At 38.2% G+C, this 20799-nt stretch overlaps 1 protein-coding gene across 2 annotated transcripts in view; it reads left to right on the top strand.

The window, feature by feature from the left end:
* Positions 1 to 20799, top strand: part of PRKG1 (protein kinase cGMP-dependent 1) — an 880390-nt gene that overhangs the window by 554341 nt on the left and 305250 nt on the right. For both annotated transcript variants that reach the window (XM_075000323.1, XM_075000322.1), the window contains exon 4: positions 13486 to 13591. In XM_075000323.1, the coding sequence (XP_074856424.1) occupies positions 13486 to 13591 (106 nt within the window). The remainder of the gene's footprint in view (positions 1 to 13485; positions 13592 to 20799) is intronic.

Below are 20799 nucleotides of genomic sequence, written 5' to 3'. Positions count from 1 at the left end.
AAACCATGAGTATGCATTCCTGAGAGGAAATTTACTCAGTTGATTTTATGGCAGCTGTGGCTGAAGAGAGACTCGCAGGCTATGTCTACAATACACACAAAGTAAATTTTAAAGCACATAGCTGGATTTTAAAATGTGACTGTCTTGACTACAAATACCATTGAGTCAATTTTAAGGGATGCTAAGGTCAACTTACACTGCATCAGAGGGTCAAGGTGAGGAACATTGCTTAAATTTAAAAGGGTGAGTTAATGCTAGTGTGGAAACAACATTACTTTAAATTGATTTTTGTTGGCCTCCAGAAGTATCCCACAATGCCCAGAATGTGTCTGTTCTGTCTGCTTTCACCTCCACTCCTCTCCAGGTGTGCAGGAAGTAAGAAACAGGAAGCCCAGCAATTTGAAATAATTTTATTTCTCGTCCGTATGGTGATCATATCTAGCTGTGAAAGAGAGCTTCATTATGGAGCCATCAGGACAGCCAGGATTTCATTGGGCTTGCAGGCCAGCCCCCACCGCACCTCACCACATGGTGGCTTGGCTATGGGGACCAGAGGATGGCATGTCCTGCCCTGTACATTGATAAGGCTTCTTCCCTGAACAGGATTTAGCAGGAGAGGCTGAGAAATTTCTTTTCTGCACTTCACATTTGTCAGACTATTTTTTTAAAGCCATTGTTCTTTAAAAAGGGACAGAATGAAGAACAGTGCCAGTCATGGATGCTTAGAAATGGCTGTGTGGGGTGGGGCATAATGTGGAAGAATCACAGTTTCTCTCATTAGAGAAACAGTCTTTAGAAAACTGGTTTTGTTTTCAGTGGGAGAGGAATTAGGATAATGCATTCTGGGAAGATGACATCACACACCAACAACCACTTGCAGGGTATTTTTTCCCATAATGCACAAGCAAGAAAACCCTGAATGGCACAGAGCTGAAGGAAATGTGGGGTATGTTCCCAGAGTGCACTGCAGCAACAGTCAAACGTTGGCAATTTAGTGGGGACGCATCACGTCAACTTTGTGCAGGTAGGGAAACTCAACTTTGACTTTATAAAATCCAGTGTTAAAGTTGACTTTGTAACAAATTTGAATTTATTTCATAGTGTAGACATAGCTTTTGAAAGACAAGCTCTGCTGCATCTGTTTTATTTACAAGCTTTGTTTTGTTCCTTTGGGCTTTGCCCTTGAGAATCTCTCTTCTCCTCTGCTAAGCTATATTGCTTCCTCTCCTAAATCTGGAGACCTTTGTTAAGCTGTGGTCTTGAGTGATCTTCCCATTTATTCAATCCATATCCGCTACTTTGAGGTCTTGCTTGCACATGTCCTTGAAATGTAACTTTGGACATGTTTTAGATCCTTTTCCTGATGCCAATTCACTATAGAGGATGTCTTTGAATTGTGCTCATAACTCATTTGGCATACGTGCCTGAGCCAGGGATGGCATCTCTGTTGAGGAGTGTTTGAAGGTGGGGTATATTTGTGACTCAGTCCTTCCAGAAAATTGCAAAAATTCAACAAAGGTAACACATGTGAAAGCTGTTAAGTCACTGTCAGAACAGATTTCCTGACAAAACTTTTGTTGACAGAGTGTGAACATGCACAAAAGCCAATCAGAAGCATGCTTGGCTCTGTCAACAGAGCAGCTGGACTACCTGTCTGCTTTCTTGACAAAACAGGCATCTGGAAGCACAACAGACCATTGTTCTGGATGCCCTGTCTGTCCAAAGTGTCTTGTCAACAGAATCTGCCAACAGCAGTGGTTGGTCTTGTGGCTGAGAGGCAGAATGCTGCTGGCAAAAGTGCTGAGTTTTATCTACAAACAGTCGAGAAAATTCCACCAGTTTTGTCAATAAAACAGGGATTTTGTTGGCAAAATTCAGTAGTGTAACCATAGCCTTTGTGTAGCAGTTTTGTCTGGAAAAAGTGAGTTTGTTACAAAGAGATCATAATAAGAACAAACTTCTTGCCATCTCACGGTTTCCGTTCATCTTACCAATTCCGTATTGACCAAGATGGTTGGGCCATGCTTTGTGATCAGCTCTCACCTTTCATTGAAACCTCCTTTTGGGAAAACATTTGTATTTCAGAATCTTGTTGATGTTCATGTTCAACTAGTTGTAGACCTGGTCCATGGTGTCAGAAGATGAGGAGAGTGTTGGGGCATAACACACTCATCATGTTGGCTGGAACCTTACATGTCAAGAAGTGTAGTGCCAAAATTCTCCGTGATCCACTTGAAGGTGGCTCAATTATCCCCAGAAGTGAGTTCTTGATAGCAAATCCCACTTCATGCTCTTAGGATTCTTCTGCACTTTTCCTCTGCCAAAAATGTGTAGTCCTTCTCTCTGACAGATCCACTTGATGTGTTTCTTTGAAGGATGAAATATTCAGATTGAGCTCATCATTGATTGTGGCAGTTTTATATGCATTGTTGATCAGTTGAAGGTCCTCAGACTATCCAGTTGTCATGGTGCAAATGTTTCGACAAGGTTATTTTCTCTCTTTTACTTGGTTTGCTCGGTGCATTGGTTACAGTCCATTTGTCAAGTTATAAAACCTAAGTGGCAAGCACCTATTGAAGCGGGCAGACTGGCAGGACATCATCTTATTGCCTCAGAGAAGCCTGGTCTTATGGTAGGTGATGACTGTTTATTGTGATCTCTCCCATCATTGGAAACAGCCCTGGTGCTCAATTCTATTCAGGTCAAAGAAGATATAAGAACCAATAACTGTTGCCTCCAGTGTTGTCAGTTCTCAGGGTGAAGCTGGAGTACCTTTCCAGGACATGAGCACTTGATATGAAGGTTCTCTCAACATCACTGGTAAAATCCTGAGGAGAGGAAGAAGTAACACTCCTAGTTCCCTGCAGCTCAGAGAAGCTGGGAAGCAGATTCTGGAAGCTGTAGTTGGGTCCTGGCCGCAGGTTCCATTAGCTGGCAGTGGGTCCCGACTGCTGTCCCCAGCTCCCTACCACTCATGGTTCCAGGCAGCCTGTGGCTACTATCAGCCACAGACTGTTGGGACCCGCAGTGAGTGGGGCGGGGGGTGGCTGCTATCAGCTGCTGGCTGCCTGAACACACAGGCAAGAGGGAGCTTGAGCCAATTACAGCTTCCAGAATCTTCAGGTGGCAGAGAGCCAGGGCCGGGGGCCTGTGATCCACCACTGGATGCCAGGACCCTATGGATGGCAGGAAGCTGGGGCCATCTGCCAGGAGCTGTGGCTGGCACCTGGGACCCACAGGTGGTAGGGAGCTGGGGCTGGCAACAGATGGCTCTTTGCATTTTCCTTCCCTCATTTGGACAATCCTCTAGTCCAGCATGGGTCAGGTCCTGAGGTTGCAGGACTAGAGAGGTTCAACCTGTGCTCGTTCGTAAATGATAAATTACAAGCCACGATTCTATAAACAATATTTAAACTACAATCTATTCAACCAACAGCCTCTTTTCTCCCCTCCCACTTAATTACTAGAACATAAAGATTACATCAATTGACAATCTCTCCTTGGGCCATCAGATGGGACTTGCCGGGGGGGGGGCACTCTTAGGTGGCTAAGACCTGGGCCCACCGGCTGCTGGGGTGCACGGATGGTGGCAAACTGAGCTAGCAGCTGTGACATAACTGCTATGTCCTGAGGCAGTGGTGGAACTCATGGGCAGTCAGCAGCTGGGGCCAGTGGCTGGAACCCCAGGGACCCCAGTACAGCAGTGACCTGGGCTGGCTGCTGGCACTTGCCACAAGCAGCTGGGGACCATCTCAGCCAGCAGCTGAGATCCCAAGCAAAGGGTTGGAACCTGAAATCCCATGTGGCAGGGCAGCTGAGCCCCTGATATAAATCCTGAGAGTGCTGCATCATCGCCAGCATTCCTACTCCTTTTGCTTACTCGTCTTTTGTTATTTTGATCCTAGTAGAAGTGAATAAAATTGACAAGGCTTGCAAGGCGGTGTTGTTAGATAAATTTACTGTATTGGTGCATGAAAAAGTACATGTAGTTAAAGCAGAAGAAACATGAAATGTGAAAAAAGAAATAGTATAGAATAGGTACATTTTATAATAATAATTTATAAACTTAGTCATTATTGTCATCACTTTGGAAATGAAAGTCAGGCAGGTTGTCTGTTGTCTCTGCTCTTAGGTATATGGAGTGGATGTTTTGGAGGCACCAGGGCTTCTGATTGTAGAGCGCTGTTCTTTGCTACCTTTAACCAATCTTCCAGCCTGGCTTGTCTCATGTACTTTGTTTTTTCTTTAACAAGTTTTTATCTTGTAGGCAGAGATGATCTCTTGTTTAGAAATGAACTGTCTTTGCTCCAAACTTTCTATTCAATTTGTTGCCAACTGAAAGCATTTATTGATAGAATTTTTTTCTGCAACATTCTCTCATCCTTTTTCCCCATTGCTGGCTTCTTTGTTAGGTTTGACAAGCATCAGAGCAGTAGCCGTGTTAGTCTTTATCTGCAAAAACAATGAGCAGTCCAGTGGCACCCTATAGACTAACAGATTTTTTTGGAGCATAAACTTTCATGGGCAAAGACACACTTCGTCAGATGCACGAAAGCTTATGTTGTAAAAAAAATCTGTTAGTCTATAAAGTGCCACAGGAATTCTCATTGTTTTTATTATGATTTGTTTTTTCCCTGCTGCATCATTTGCACAATGTCTTAATCTGTGATTTGATTAGCAATTGGTGCATCTTTGTTGACTTCCACTCAAATAAATTTTCCTCTCCCAGGTCCTTGACCAACTCAAGTGCTACAGGATGGGACATACTTCTGGCATACTCCTTTAACTCATCAGCAATTGTTTGGTTTTCAGATACTTCAAATCCAGTGAACTTGAAATCATCATTGATGTCCGGACTGTCCTCAAACATGAGGGATGAACACAATTTATGCCATCTATTCTTCAGAGTATATGGAATCACTCTGTCCCAGGTTCTAGCCAGCATCCAAGTCATATTCTTGAGGCTAAATTCTTTCCCGAATGTTATCAAACTGTTCCCATTTTTATGCAATACTAGAAATTGGTGCATAAACTCAGACCTGTACAAATACTTCAGGGGTCATAAGATACCTTGATCACAAGGCTGAATCAAGGAGATACAGAATGGGAGTAAATATAGTCCTATCACATTATTTTTGGCAAGTAGCTCTGCTTTAGGTTGGGCCAAGTACTTGATGAGTCTCGGGACATTTTTACACTTTGAATCCAGGCGTACTGAAATGCAATGGGCTCTTGCCTCTGAGACACAATATTTCTCAAACCACTCCAGACATAGTTTAATCTCTATCCATCCCTTTTTGTTGCCGCAGTATACCATTAGGAATATATTACGCCCTTTTGAATGCCCTTTGATTCACCCTTTTCCCAATAACCATGAACTGGCATTGTGCATACTTGCTGCACTGCCCTGTCCTTCAGCTTCTTCATACAAGATGATGGCTCCTCTGCCTCAGTAGCTAATGTTATTTAGACATACAATGCCATTGGGGAGAACTTTCGTCAGCATTGTGTACCTGCACTGGGGATAGCCTCTCATTTGTAACTAACTGTGCAAATCCATCAGCATACTTAGCTGTAGTTCTGTATTTGCATTTTTTTCACCACACGTGATGTAGGCTAATGGCTTGTTTGTTCATCCTTGTCAATAGTCGCAGTCATGCTACAGGCAAATTTCTTTATGGAATATTTTTGGTTGTGTCATCACCATCGCACCTGATATACTAACACCTTCATTCCTATGTAGCTTGAACCAATGAATAAGTGCACTTTCTAATTTGCTGTTTTTCCCCTCTCTCAAGGTCCTATGAACATTCATAATCTTTTTGCTGTCACATTGGGCAAAATAATTAAAGATTTTTTTTAGCTTCTTCAAATCATACACTCTAATGTAAAACTTACACAACGTATATACTGATGTACCCTTTTCCATTTCTGCAACATTCCAACTGCCACTGCTTGTTGGTATCTTTGAAGATTTATCTGGTGTAACTCACAGCGAAACACAGTTCAGAGCTAGGACTGGCAGGACTTTCTCTGACTCCCAGAAACTTGTTCCCACCTACAATAAGCAGACATCTGGGTAACTTTGGGAGGGAAGAGGTGCTCAACCCTCCCATCTGCTCCAAGCCTGGCCCTCACTCCACCCCTTACCACATCCTTGACTCCTCCCCTGAGTGAAACTTCCTACTGTCCCCACTCCTTTCCTGAGCTTGAATGCTGCAAATCAGCTGTTTTGTGGCACTCAGGAAGCTCTGGGAAGGCAGGGGAGGAGGAGTTACTGAGCAGCAAGAGAAGTTGCTGCCAGACAAGGGATGTTGCTAGATGACCAAATTGCAGTTAAGAAAGGGTACATCCTGCATAAGAACTGAGCTTGCTGAAATATTTTCCTTGATATCTTTAAAACTTTTTTCAGCTTGATTTTTAGCTTAACATGCATATCACTCCAAGAATTAAGATGCAGAAGGAAAGATTTATAATAAAAAAATAAAATAAAATTCATTTTGGTCCAATTTTGAGACCTATCTGGTAACTCTTCATAGATTTCAATGCCCAAAGGGATTATCTAGTGTGAGATTCAGTGTAACATAGACCACAGAACTTTCCAGAAATAATTCCTAGAGCATGTCTTTAAAAAACAAATTTGAGTTTCAAGACAAATGACTTTATCAAAGAAGAGCATTTTAATTTTTTAGAGCATTAGTTTCTTACCTTTACATAGTTTAAAAATGTGTAAGGATTCTCATTGTTTCTAAAGAACACATAAGGGTGATATTTTTAACTCGTTAATAAAAAATTTGGAAAGCTCAGTGTAAAATTTGAAGTCACTTCTTAATCCAACATAAAACACATGAAAGCACAGTCACTCCACTAATTCCATAATCACCCCATGACAATTTTTGCTATTCATTAGCACATCAGTACCCATATATTCAATGACTCATGGAAACTTGGCACGAAAGACAAATGACTGGCAGACAATAGGCCAAATACAAACAATTTTTGAACTTGCCAGACAAATGAGATCACTAAAAAATTTGGGTTTCTGCTTTTTCATTTCCAAAAAAAGTAAGGTTATGTCTACACTAAAAGATAAATTCAATTTTTAATAAATTCTATTTTTAATCTCATTGTTATGAATTCAAATTTGTGTCTACAAACCTACTAGAAATTCGACCCATCATTATTCCACGTCAAATTTCTGCATCCCCATTGCCCTATACAAGTTCAGCAGCGTGAGCAGTACATTGTGGGTATCTATCTCAGTGCCTTGGCTCCAGTTGCTTGTGGGTGTTTCATGTTAGAGTCCCAGAATGCAAAGCACTGTCCCAGAATTCAGAGCACTCAGTAACAGAATTCAGACCTCCCTCAAACCTGTCTGAGGTCCCTGTATTTTGTGCCATCTGCAGACATTGGCATAGCGATGCACAGCTGTGCTATCATCCCATCCATTCCTGCCTGGTTCGGTCAGCCATGCGTCTGGACCTGGTCCCTGCAGAATTCAAATTCTAATTCACTCAAATTCTCAGGCTTCCTGTGACCTTCTTCCTGCGAAGGAAGAAGGAAGTGGCCATACATGGAGGGTCACCACACAGCTTTTTGGGATACATTTGGGGCACTTCTGGAGGCTAATAAATTCAAATTAAAAACATGGCACTTCCACACTAGCTTTTATTCAAAATTTGAAATTGATGCTATATTCATCTGGTAATATCGACATTTTGTTATCGGTATTAGGGCTCACTAATTCGAGCTAATGGTATTTAGAGTGAAGGCAGTGATGTTTCAATGTTGAGCTAATTCCTTTAAATTTGATTTTATCTCATAGTGTAGATGCAGCCTAACTATTTAGATGAACATCTTTTCCTGTTTCTAAGGAGTTTACCAGCAGGAGTCTGCTGAACATGGTAGAAGAAGCAAAGCAATTTAAAATCATCAGGAAAGAATGGAAAATAAGGAGGCATTCTTCAGACTTTTCATGTTGATTTGCTAAACAACCAATGAATTCCTCCTTCTCCTTCTGGAGAAGGCAAGTAGCCTCGATAAAAATGAGTTATGTTACATCTTTCACTGGAGAGAATCAAAAGTAGATGCCAATTTCGTATTACTTTTCCATTTTTACTTGGTCTGTATGCCTCTATTTTTACAGAAATATCTTTAACTATAATATGCCAAATTTTTATACTGGACATGTCATCAGTAGATATGAAAGCACTTTATCGAAGAGATCAGTACTACTATCCCCCTTTTACAAATGGAGAAACTAAACCCTAGAGGGGGGAAGTTACTTTCCAACATCGCCCAGCAGACTGTTCATATACATTTGACAATGAAAAAAATAAATATTAAAATGTAGCACTTGAAAGGACATCTTTAGCACCTAAAAGGACATCAAATCTTGTCAATGTGTTTACCTCCACAACTAATCTGCAGAGTCTAAATTTCTTATGGTGACTTCATTATAGGGGTCACAGAATTTTGCATTTAACCCTTGAAACAAGTAAATGCCATTCCTCTTGATTAGGACGTGATCACAAATGAATAACAAAAAGTTACTGGTAATGGTTGCACTTCTAACATAACAGATATTTTTTCGGAAATATAAATGGAAGCTCTCTAAAAGGCATATATTCTATTGTGTTTTTAAAGCATTGCTTCTACCTGCAAATAGAAGAGTGCTCATCACTACAGATTCACTGGAGATTTAAATATTCGTTACTTACTAATATATATGAGATTTACAGTCTAAATAATGAGATGATGCACAAAGGTACTTCATTCAAAAACAGTGATTTTAAAAAAAATCTGTTGAAAATCACCAGTCTACCAGAAATTGTAACACTACTTCATATCTGCCAAAAATGAAGGGCTTATCTCCCTGAACATTTAGATCACATGATGCTGGGTGTAACTCCATCAGGTGCTACTAGCCTACACCATGCTATCTGTCCCTGTGGAGCTTCCTGATGCACTAACTATTAATTAGTGGTCATTGATTCACACTTCAACTTGCTTCAGTCTAGACAATATTCTTCTAGACAAGCCGAAAGTTCCAGCAATTTCATTTGTTATCAGCAGTATCCATTTTCTCTTCCTTTTGGAGACACAGACAGTGTCTATATTAGATGATTTTGTCAACAAAACCCGGGCAGAGTTCTGATTCCAAAGGCATTCTGTTGACAGTAAATCAACAGAATGCAGGACTTTTGTCAACAGTTTTACCCCACTCCCCACTCTGTCAACAGAAAGCCAGTCTGGATGTTCTGGGGGCCTTCTTTTGACAGAAAAAGTTTCTGGAACACTGGGCAGCCCTGTCTGCTCTGCTTCCACTTGGCTGTTTTGTCGAGAGAGAGAGGCTGGGCAGTCCAGATGCTCCCTGTCAGCAGAGTAGATCCCTCTTGCAATCCATCTGGCAATTTAGCTGCAATCTGTCAGCAGAAATTTTGTCAGAAGATATCTTCAGGAAAAAAAAACTGTTGACACATCACTGTAATCTAGACATAGCACAATTTGATGAATCGGCCACTGCTGTTTTATGATGTATGACACACGTATATAAAATACAAGAAGTCCTCTGGCACCTTATAGAATAACATATTTTGGAGCATAAGCTTTCATGGGCAAAGGCCCACTTTGTCAGATGCATCTGACGAAGCAAGTCTGTGCCCACAAAAGCTTATGCTCCAAAATATTTGTTAGTCTACAAGGTGCGACGGGACTTGTTTTTGAAGATACAGACTAACGTGGCTACCTCTCTGAGAGATATATGGATATATTATAAAAAAAAAAAAAAAAAAAAAGGTGGATTAATTAAGACTGTGTGACTGCAAATGGAAAATTATACAGCAATTGTATTTTATAATTGTGACCAGATAAACTGATTATTTCCTTATCTACATGAAATTTGTTTTATTTTGCACATAGCTAAAGCCTTTTAATGCCTAATCTTAGAGCATTATTGGCTTTCAGAGACACATGGTCTCTCCAAATGTACAGAGCCTTATTTTCAGAAGTCAAAGGAATTGTGAGTACTCTGTACCTGTGAAGATGAGCTCCATAGAATTAGACACTTAGAAAATCAAGAGTGAGCACACTCTCTTCCTGTTCCTGTGAATATTTTATTTTCATTCTGGGACTCTGAGTCCTACAGTCTTGGCAATATCTGTTGCCTTCAGAATTTTTCTATTTGTTGTTCATTGCAATTATTTACTGACTCTTTATATCCTTATTGGTGGTTGATAATTCAGCATTTGAATGAGCGCAACGTGTGTTGTTCAGGAACAGAAACAGTATGTAGCAGATGGCAAATCTCATTCTCAATTAAACTTGACTAGAATTGGGAATTTGGAGTGCATAAGAAGTTATTCTGAGCACTCCAAGATTAAAAAAAAGTGAAATTATGGTTGAGAGCACATAAAATATACTAGAGATATATGTATCTGAAAATTCAAGCTTTATTAACAAATGAAATTAAGAATTAAACTTAATTGCAAAAGATATCCAAATTGTTAAGATGTGGAAGCGCACAATTAAGGCTCCCAAACAACCTTCTCTTTGCTTTTCAGTGACACCATGCAGTAACCATATAATTATGATGAAGGCACATAGTATGTGATGCCAGATTAGATGCAACTGATTTTTGGAGACACGTTCAATTTTTTCTCCCTTATGATCCTGTCTTTTTTTATGGAAGCTTGAGCCCCTTTTTCCTGATTAATTGCATACCTCCGTCCTTGTTGAATTGATCTAGAATCATAAGACTGGAAGGGGCCTGATTCCCAACTTTCACAGGAAGCCCAGCTTTCTGGACTAATGGCAAGACTAATCATTATCTGGACCCTCCCTAACAGGTATTTGGAAATTTTTAAGAGCAAGTTAGAAAATGACAAATTCCACAACGTCCCTAGACAAATTTGTTTTGTGCTTACTCACTCTGAATGGAAGTTCCTCCTAACGTACAAACTAAGCTGCTGTTCCTGTAAATTTTAGCCCAGTGTTTCTTGTGCTATCGTGAAAGGTTAACACATGCAATGTACCTCCCTTTTCCTTGTAACAATCTTTTTTGTACTTCTCTTTTCCACCCCTTCCCCCACCCCAGGTGCCAATGCTCATGCTTTCTAAACTTTTAATTGGCGGTGTTGCTCTTTTCTGGACTTTCTTTAATTTGTTCAGACTTCTCCTGAAATATAGCATCCAGAACTGGAAACGATACCTCGGTTTAGGCCTAGTCAGTGAGGAGCAGAACGGAAGAATTATTTCTCATGTCATGCTTATAGCACTCCTGCTAATGCATCCTGGAATTATGTTTAATTTTTTTGTGAAGTGTTATATTGTTGCCTCTCATTTAGCTGTGGTCCACTGTGACACCTGAATTCCTTTCTGCAGATTTGTTTTCTAAACAGCCCTTTTACATTTTGTATGTGTGCAACTGAGTACGTTGTGTGTGTCCGTACTGCATTCTACTCTCTTTCTCCAGTTTGTCCAGATCATTTTAAATTTTAATCTTATCTTCCAGAGCACTTGCATCCTCTCCCATCTTAGCGTTGTCTGCAAATTTTGTAAGTGTACTGTCTAGGTCACTATCTAAATTATGAAGGTATTGAAAAGACTGAGACCCATAACTGATCCCTGTGGAACCCCACTCATTATGCCCTTCCATCTTGACTGGAAAAATACTGATAATTACTGCCTATGAATGGTTTTGCACCCGCTTTATAGTAATCATTGTTTCATCTTGGTTCCATTTCCCTAGGTTTTTTATGAGACAGTCATGCCACACACTACATTCACCACTTCCTTCCCATCCACAATGCTTGTCACCTTGCCAAAGAAAGTGATAAGGTTGATTTGTTATGATTTGTTCTAGACAATTCCCTGCTGACTCCTGCTCATCACCTTAGAAAGTTATAGTTGTTTACAAATTTATTGCTTAATTATTTCCTCTGATATGTTTCCTGGTTTTGAAGTTAACCTGATTATCCTGTAAGTCTCCCAGGTTGTCCTTGTTTCCCTTTTTATATAGATCGGCATATTTGTCCTTTTTCAGCCCTCTGGAATCTCCCTTGTCTTCCATGACTTCTTGAACACAATCACTAATGGCTCAATATCTCCTCAGTCAGTTCCTTGAGTATTCTACGTTGTATTTCCTCAGGCACTGGTGACCTGAAGACATCTAATTTGTCAGAATAATTTTTGAACTTGTTCTTTCCCTGTTTTAACCTCCAATCCTCCTTTTCACTTGCAGTCCCTATGTCAGATGGCCAGTCTTTTTTGTTGAAAACCAAACTAAAAAAATCTTTTAGCATTTCCACATTTTCTTTACTAGTTCCTCCACCACACAGTCAGCACTATCAGGACAGTCAGTTCAATGTGTAGTAATGCAAGTGGTCTGTAGTGCTTTCCACAATTCCTAGTTGAGTACTGCTGATTATATCTACACTAGCGAGTTTTGTCAGCAAAATGCCAGTTTGTCAACAAAACTTGTGGAGCATCCACACTAAAAATGCAATCTGTCACCAGTAAATCAACAGAATGTGGCACTTTTGTTGACAGCTTTCTGCCTCTACCTCATGAGGCAGAACACCTTTGTTGACAGAACCTGTAAACAAACAAGCCATATAGATGCTTCAGGGAGCTTGCTGTTGAGAGACAGGGCTTCCAAGTCAGTGGGCAGCCCTGGTAGCTGTGTTTCTGTTTGGCCATTCTGTCGAGAGAGTAGCCATGCGGTCTGGCCACACACTATTGACAGAGCAGATTGCTTTTTTGATCTGCTTTGCTATTTCGCCACAATCTGTCGACAGGTATTTTGTCAGAAGATATCTTCTGACAGTAGCTTCTGTCAACAGATCACTGGAGTATAGACATAGCTTTGACATTTCAATAGTCCATGATTGAGAAATAATGGAATTTGTCAGACACTGAAACCAAAGATGGAAAAAAGTCCTCATTAAGCCATGTGCCCCTTTGGAAGTGTACTGTCATCAAAATATAGTAGCAAAAAGGTTCTGGGGGGGGGAACTTTGAGGTCACTGGAAGGGTCAACATTTACTTTGATGACAGTAGGATTAACTTTGCTCCCTCTAAACCATGGTTAAATCTAAACTAGTTCTCAAATCATCTGGTGTCAGTAAGAGTGAATATGAAAAAACTTATAATGATTAATAGAGACCATTTTTTCCATTCTTTCACTATACATGGTCAAAACTTACGATATGCATTTACTCCAACGGTTTCTTATGACACAGTTCTCAGTCATTTTCCCCAAAACTTCCATACCATGATGAGATCTTTGAGTAAAATTAGATCTATTTTTGGATTGTGCATGTTCAGTCCACTGTCCAGTAGATTATTTTTATGTTAATAGTTTGCTTATAAAAACTAGTGATTTCCATGTTCTCATGAATTATTAATTTCCACTGCAGTTCACAAAAGGTTTTTCACATTTGAGATTTTGCTAATTAAATTTTCCCCTTGTCTTGTTTTTTCCAGCTCTCGTAAATGTGAAACTTTGGGCTATTGATCGGCAATGTTTTCAAACAATAATGATGAGGACAGGCCTCATCAAGCATACAGAGTATATGGAATTTTTAAAAAGGTACGACACTTGTTTACTTTTTGAAAAATACATTAAAACTCCTGTCCTCACTTGCAGCTTTTGGTGAGTGCAGTATATTGATTTCTCTTCTTCTCATCTCTTCTAATTTGTTGTTAAACGACTTGTAAGCCATATTCCACAGTTGAAAGGAGGAATGCTGCAGATAATGGTTGCATTACCATTGCTTTTTTCTAATTGAAAGTTATTAGTTTGTATGATCGTTTGCAAATAGGACCACATCAGAACTGCAACAATGTATTTTGCATTTTGAGAGACTGAACATTTATGAATTCTTCAAAATTACCTTGTTAAAGAAAATACATATCAAAGAAATGAATTATAACTTGCCAGTGGGAAAAAAAATCTAGTTTATATATTGTTTAGGAAATGCAGAGTGCATTTTTAGTCCTCTGTCAAACACATGCAAAGGATGGTTGTACAGGCTTCTATGGGGTATGGGTCAGAAGACTAACATAACGAAGTCATAACATGTTGTCTTATCTTGAAACCTGAATTTCATCTTACTAATTTGATTCAGTTCCTGCAGCCATCTCAAAGCATCATAAATCTGCCTTGCTGTAATAATGCTTAAATGGCTCAATAAGTAAGTATATTATGGCAACAAAAGGAAAGTCAGTTTTAAGTTAATGAAATAAGTTTTAAGAGGCAAAATCCTGCAATTCTTTTCCTGGAAAAAATACTACTTGAGGTCAGTGAGAGATAACAGGGATCAGTGTAATCACTAAATATTTCATCACGTGCTTTTCCCAGACAACAACCTTTCCCATTAGACTTTTGTGCTATTGAATCATTTCCATTCCAGTCCTGGTCCCTGTGTGTCATATGCAAGGACCCAGTGAGACGTGTGGATTCAGTAACTGAGGTACTAAATAAATACATGGTGGAATCACCAATTTCTCTCCTCATAGTGTTGAGTAGGGGCTCTTGGATTTGGCCTTTCCCAAAAATAAATAAATTTCATATTACTTTCTGAAGTAATCATGACCATTTCACCAATGGTATTAAATTTACTTATCGTGTATTTCCAAAATATAGCTCTCTGTCTTCAAAGACCCTTTTAATTAAATGCACAATATGGTACATAAAAATTGCAAACAAGAAACATTAGTGAAATATGTACTAAACGATGTCTCAAGTGAATCTACATTTTTATTATCAATTTATCCTATTTAGCCATAGCAAATTGTCTTTCTACTCTACTTTGATTTTCTTTTGTTCTAAGAAACGTATCTCTACCAAGATATATACTTCTTGAAATGTAATAGAGTAGGGCTTGCTAACGTTGAGATCACTAATATTTTGTTTTATACAGTTTTATGTGGTGTTTACTTTTTCTGACCTATATTTCATTTTTATTTTTAAAATGTACAATTATAAAACCATGCAAAATATATTTGATTTCTTTCAAAAATATAACTTCCATAGAGGTAAAATGAATTGATTCTGGAAAATTCAAGTAAAGATTCTGGAAGGCGGAGTCATCATGGGAAATAATAGTTAAAGACTGCGTATTATAATTTTTGGGTGAAGGCAAATTAAGATGGCACAGATAATAACAGAAGCAAAAATCGTTCAGCATGACTTAATCAGGGAAAGCTGTTCCATGAGAAGGTAAAGAAATTTGACAGTTTATTCTGGCTACTTCAGTTTAAGAGTAATTTTGAAGTGGGACAGTTCTGCAAAGGGTAGCCGGTGACTTGAGAAATTAAAATTGTAATTACATTCATAGTGGAGGGAGGGGGAATTTTCAGAGACACAGATGGGAGCTATGTACCTAACTTCTTCTAAAAATCAGTAGTAGTAAAGTAAGGCCTCTAACTGCCATTTGTGTCTTTGAAAATCTCCCCCATGGTCATCTTCAATTACATATGTTTATATATATAAAATATGAATGCATGCCGCAATTACAGGAGTTCCAGATTCCTAAGAACTAAACAGCAGGTATTTTCATTCCTGTCACTTTCCTGGTTCCCTTTTTGATGTAGTGTGTGGGTAGATTTACCTTCAAACCCTCTAATTTCTCAATCAATAATTTAACTTTCTGATTTTTAAGTCTTTGTTTACAAACATTTGTAATGTGTCTCAACCTTTTCATTCCTCAATTTGCTCTTTTTTCTTCAAACATTGGGTCATTTTATCTCTCTGTTTCTGTATGCATCATGAGGCTGATCTCCTTTATAAGATTTCCACCCCCCCACACACACATGCATGGAATGTTACCATCTTTACTAAAGTTTACTTGCAAGAGAAAACACAACATCTAACTTGTTGTCCCATGTTGAAGAGGTTTATAAAAATCATGAACCTTGATGTTAAATGTTTCCATTTTTTGTATTCCAGTGGATTACAAAAGTAGACGAATTTAAGTTGAGCTTTTGAAGTTAGGGTGTGTTTGTTCTTTTTCAAAGTAGCAGCTATATACATGTTAAGCTCTTAAGCTTTGGGCTTTAATAGAGCTTTTCAAGAAGATTGTCAAGATTAATTTGAATGCACATTTTACAGAGCCTGCCCAGCTTTAATTTGAACGCAAATAGTGTGAGACAGAAATTGAGAATAGGTTTCTCAGACTATTTCCAAGCCTGTTTCTTGCAGCCCATTATGGTGTGGTGCACTGTGTACTCATTCTTGTTAGGGATGACACTACAGGCATATAAAATATATTTGTTTTAAATTTGCTATATAGCACTCTTGCAGATGTTTGTGTTTTCATCATTTAGAATATGAGATTTTGCACAAATGCCATCAAATTAATTTCCCCCTTTATCTCAGGGTCAACCCGAGTAACTCTACTTTTTCATTTTCAATGAAGCACACAGAACGGTGTTTAAATTATATCAATCCTCTTTTTACATAAAAGTCAAATTTACTTTAAATCTCCAAAATTTAGGTATAAAGGCATGGTGTCCCATACTTTAATTAATGTTTCCCCTTTTAAATTATATTTTCTTAAGTGATTGGCCAATATTTGGAGCCAGGCTGGATTGTTTCCGTTAGAACAAGAAGTTATTAGTATAAGCCAGGTATTGCTTTGGTGCATTCCTATTTATTTATGAAGACTGAACACACATTCCTGTTTCCATGAATATCATAGGAACCAAGGGAGGTAGATTCCCTGCACAGAAATCCAAGTCTGCCTTTCCAGAAACTATTATGCCCAAAGGAACACTTTCTTCTGATTGTCTTCCAGGACCATGCTTAGCATTGCTTTTCTGATTTTCTTCTCATTTCCTCTTGGCTTTCTAGTTACTTTCTGCATCTCCTGCACATAGCTATAATCTGTCCACCTGCCTCAGCCCATATGATTTAGCATCTACTCAGCCCTTGCAATGCTGCTGAGGCTTTGGGTGGTGGCTTTTATAGTTTCAGCTGTCACCACACAAGGGGGCATTTTATTTTTTCTTCCATTTAGTCCAAATGAAGGTTGCTTAGTAAAACCTATCATCTTTAACTGGGTCTATGACAGATGACAATCTTTAATACCTCCCAGTGTAATAATAATACCAATTTAGCCGATAACTTTTAAAAACAGTACTTATAGAAAATTTTTCTGTCCATTTTTAAGTCTTATCCTTCCAGTCTGTAGTATTTAACATAGGTTGTTTCTCTAAATTGTGTGGATCAAAGGAAGAGATAATATGAGCCACTGCTGGTTGCCAGAAAGAAAGCAGAAATGTTTGGCCAAAGAAAAAGTGGGAAATTATTATGGAAATATCTTTTTTGTGGTGGTGATGGTTGGAAGAAGGTTTTTTTTCTAAGTGATTTGTTATTGCTTTTAACAAATCAGACACAAAATAAGCTAATGACTTAGAAATGTTAACGATATTACCATTTTGAGTTACTCTAGTGAAAGCATGTGTGTACGGCATAGTATCTGTGTATTTTTAAAATACTTTGGATAGCTTATTTGATGCTGTATAAATCATCTATGGCTATTTATGAGAAACTATCAATCTGTTGTTTTTGGTCCCTTTCAAGTCATGGGGGAGATACGCAGTTCATTTTGAGTGGGAGTCCACTGGTTTCATCCTGCAGCCTTTGCTCTTTGAGAGCATTTCAGGTCTATATTTGAATATATGCAAGAACAAAAGTGACTTCAGTTGATCATTTATAAATATAGGTGTCTAGCAGTTCATGGTGGGTCTCTAAAAATATGCTCAGGGAATGGATTTTCAAAACTAAGGGGCAGGTTCTCAGCTTGACTTCGTTAGAGCTGTGACCATATACCAGCTACAGCTCTTCCTTTTTGAAGCTTGTGGCATGTGATGTCAGAGTTCTGTGCAGATCCCAGCCTCAACCCCCACACATCTCGTAAGGGCTGACGTTCATAACTACATTTTAAATGAGTTATAGTTTTTATAGCAAAAATGTTTCATTTTGACTTTAGCAATTCTGCACATGTAACGATTCTCTTGTAGTTCTCTAAGTATTTTATTCTATTTTAGTTTAGTTTAGTAAAATATTTGCTTTGTATTACATTTCATTTGTAGTTATACCATTCCTCATCAACTAAGTTAATATGATAATCCTCAGTGAGGACTACAGCTGTACCAAAATGATTTTTTCAAGATATGTTCTCTATCTCACTCCTTACAAACAGCTCTAGGGATTTGTTTTTCCAAGATTTTGAAGAAAAATAATAATTTTTAGGCAGAAACCAAGTCTAAGATACATCTGTTCAAAAGGTAAATAATTCTGGGGGGAAAAAACCACCAATACAATACAATGGGAATTAGCCATAGCAGAAATTCACAGCTTCTTTTCTTTCATAAATAAAGTAGTTAGGAGTGAAATGATAAAAGTTAAGGGATAGCACAAATATCTATTTCCCAATAGACTAGAAAGTCTCAGAAGTGTAAATATTGTATTTTATTTAAAAAAAAATAAAAAAAACTGTCTAAATGTTCCTTAAAAGATGCCTAAATGTTCCGGTCCATTGTGTAAACATTGAGTCATCCAAGAGTCTGGAATCAATCCTAAGAGTAAATTATATGTGTGTTTCTGTAACCTTTCAAAAAAGGAATTTGACTTTAGGATAAGAAGGTTAAAGGAAGTTATACACAAAAGCCTTGATTTCTTATAAATAATCCCCAAAGTATAATACTAACCAAGGATGAAAAAGAAAATGAAACTCAGTACTGTAATGTCATTCAGAAGTTTTAATATTCCAGCTTTGCAGCACTTATGTCACTATCATAATGTTATTAAATCCATGCATTTTTATATTTAATACTGTTATAGAAATATTTTTTTATCTTTATCACAATTCTGGGGTCCTCTCCCATGCCAAATTGGCTTTGTTTGCAAGCTTGATCTGAGAAATGGCTGCAGAATAGAGCTGATTTTATGTAAGAAACAAGGAAGTATTCATTTAGGCCTAGATCTACAAAGAACTTGGGCATTGCAGCAGTGAATCTTGCAATGCTTAATCTTTAGAAAAGTCACAGGAACAGCAATCGCAGAATCCACCAGAATCTGAGTTAGGCACTTATACTCCATATATACAAAGAATGGGGAAAGATAGGTGCCTATTGATGTGATCTACAACAGTCAGCATTCTCATCCTGTACACTGTGTCCAATAATAACTACATGTGTGAAAACATACAATCATTTTGCTTTCAAATGAACTCAGAAAATGATGAAAGGCAAAAATGTCTAATCACTTCTGGGTGAATATATTTTCACATAATGATCACTCTCTATTTGAATTCCTGTCCACATCCTCAAAGGCAATCTGGACAACACCATCAAAAGGTCAGACCTGCAAGCTTAAATTAGTAATTTTCAAGACTCTAAAAATCATTGTCTTAATAAAGACACCTGCATTTATGGCTTTTTACAAAAATGTGTAAACCATTAACCTTCCTTTTTTGTCCTTTGATTGCAGAGCTCTTAGACACTTCACCTTGAATGGTCTCATATAATACTTATTTAGGCTAAACAATCTGTTCCACCTTGGTTTTAGCTGTAACACTGAATAGCTTTCCCAGAAGTGAAGAGCTCTGTGTAGTTCAAAAACTTCTTTCACAGACAGATATTGGTCCAATAAACAATATTACCTCAACAACCTTGTGTCTCTAATATCCTGGGACCAATACAGCTACAGCAACGCTGCTCAGGAAATCTACATATTCACTGAGGTACTGGCCATTACTATATACTCACCAACCAAACTGAAGCCAATTCCAGAAGTATCTTAGGCAAACTAATGATTAGTAGCATGAAAAATTGTGCATATAAATTGAAATAATTACCTTTTCCACAGAATTTTGTGAAAGTAAAAAAAAGCAAATGTTTGCTTGAGCTGTTTATTTTCACCATAAATGTGAAGCACGTATTGTCAGTGAAACTGTGAAGTATGTTCAGTGTAATTATATTAATTAAAATTGTCCATACACACAAAATGCCTAATCGTCTAACACATACAGAAATGATTAACTAAAGTGCCTTTAGGCTATGAAAAAGGAAATGGTGACCTTCAGGGAGAGAAGGTTTGGGTCAGAGAAACTATTAAATAAATTGCTCATAGGCTAAATTTGTAGCTCCACAGTAAAACCTTGATGTAGGCACTGATAATGCAAGGATTTCAGCATGTGCTAAAGTTTTCACATAAAGAGGAATCCCAGTAATTTGTCGTTTCTCAGAGGTTAAGTTTAACATAGACATATGTCTTTGCAGGCCTTAGTTCTTTGTTTTTCTTTTAGATCATTCAAATGTTCTAGCTACCCCTACTGAAGGTAGGCATGTTACAGTGGAAGATGCAGCTGTTATTTTTGTATTTCTCATATTAACTTTATACTTGCTCAACAAATCTGCTTGTGTAATGGAATGTTAAACTGTATTATACTTTTCAGTCAGTGTGTGTGTAACATATCTTAAATTCACCACAAATAAGCTGTCCTGGCAATGCATTTAAGGCTATATTAATGAACATGTCTGGTTTGTCTCATTTCAAAGGAAGCTCTGGTACAGAATCCTGATATGTTAGTAGTGGTCCTGCAGCCTATATTTTTGTGACATACTGTACCTCCATAAAGGCAGAGAGTAAACTAATTCAAGAAAAATAGCAAGAAAGGTCACAGAATCTCTTCAACATGCCAGTCTCCAGCATGCCATGGACTTTTAGCATAGATAGCAAGAAAGCAGAATTTTATATCGCCATAAAACTCCACCAGGAAACTGAAGATA

The sequence above is a fragment of the Carettochelys insculpta genome, chromosome 7, assembly GCF_033958435.1.
Source record: "Carettochelys insculpta isolate YL-2023 chromosome 7, ASM3395843v1, whole genome shotgun sequence".
NCBI lineage: Eukaryota > Metazoa > Chordata > Testudines > Carettochelyidae > Carettochelys > Carettochelys insculpta.
This window is presented reverse-complemented; position numbering and strand designations above follow the sequence as displayed.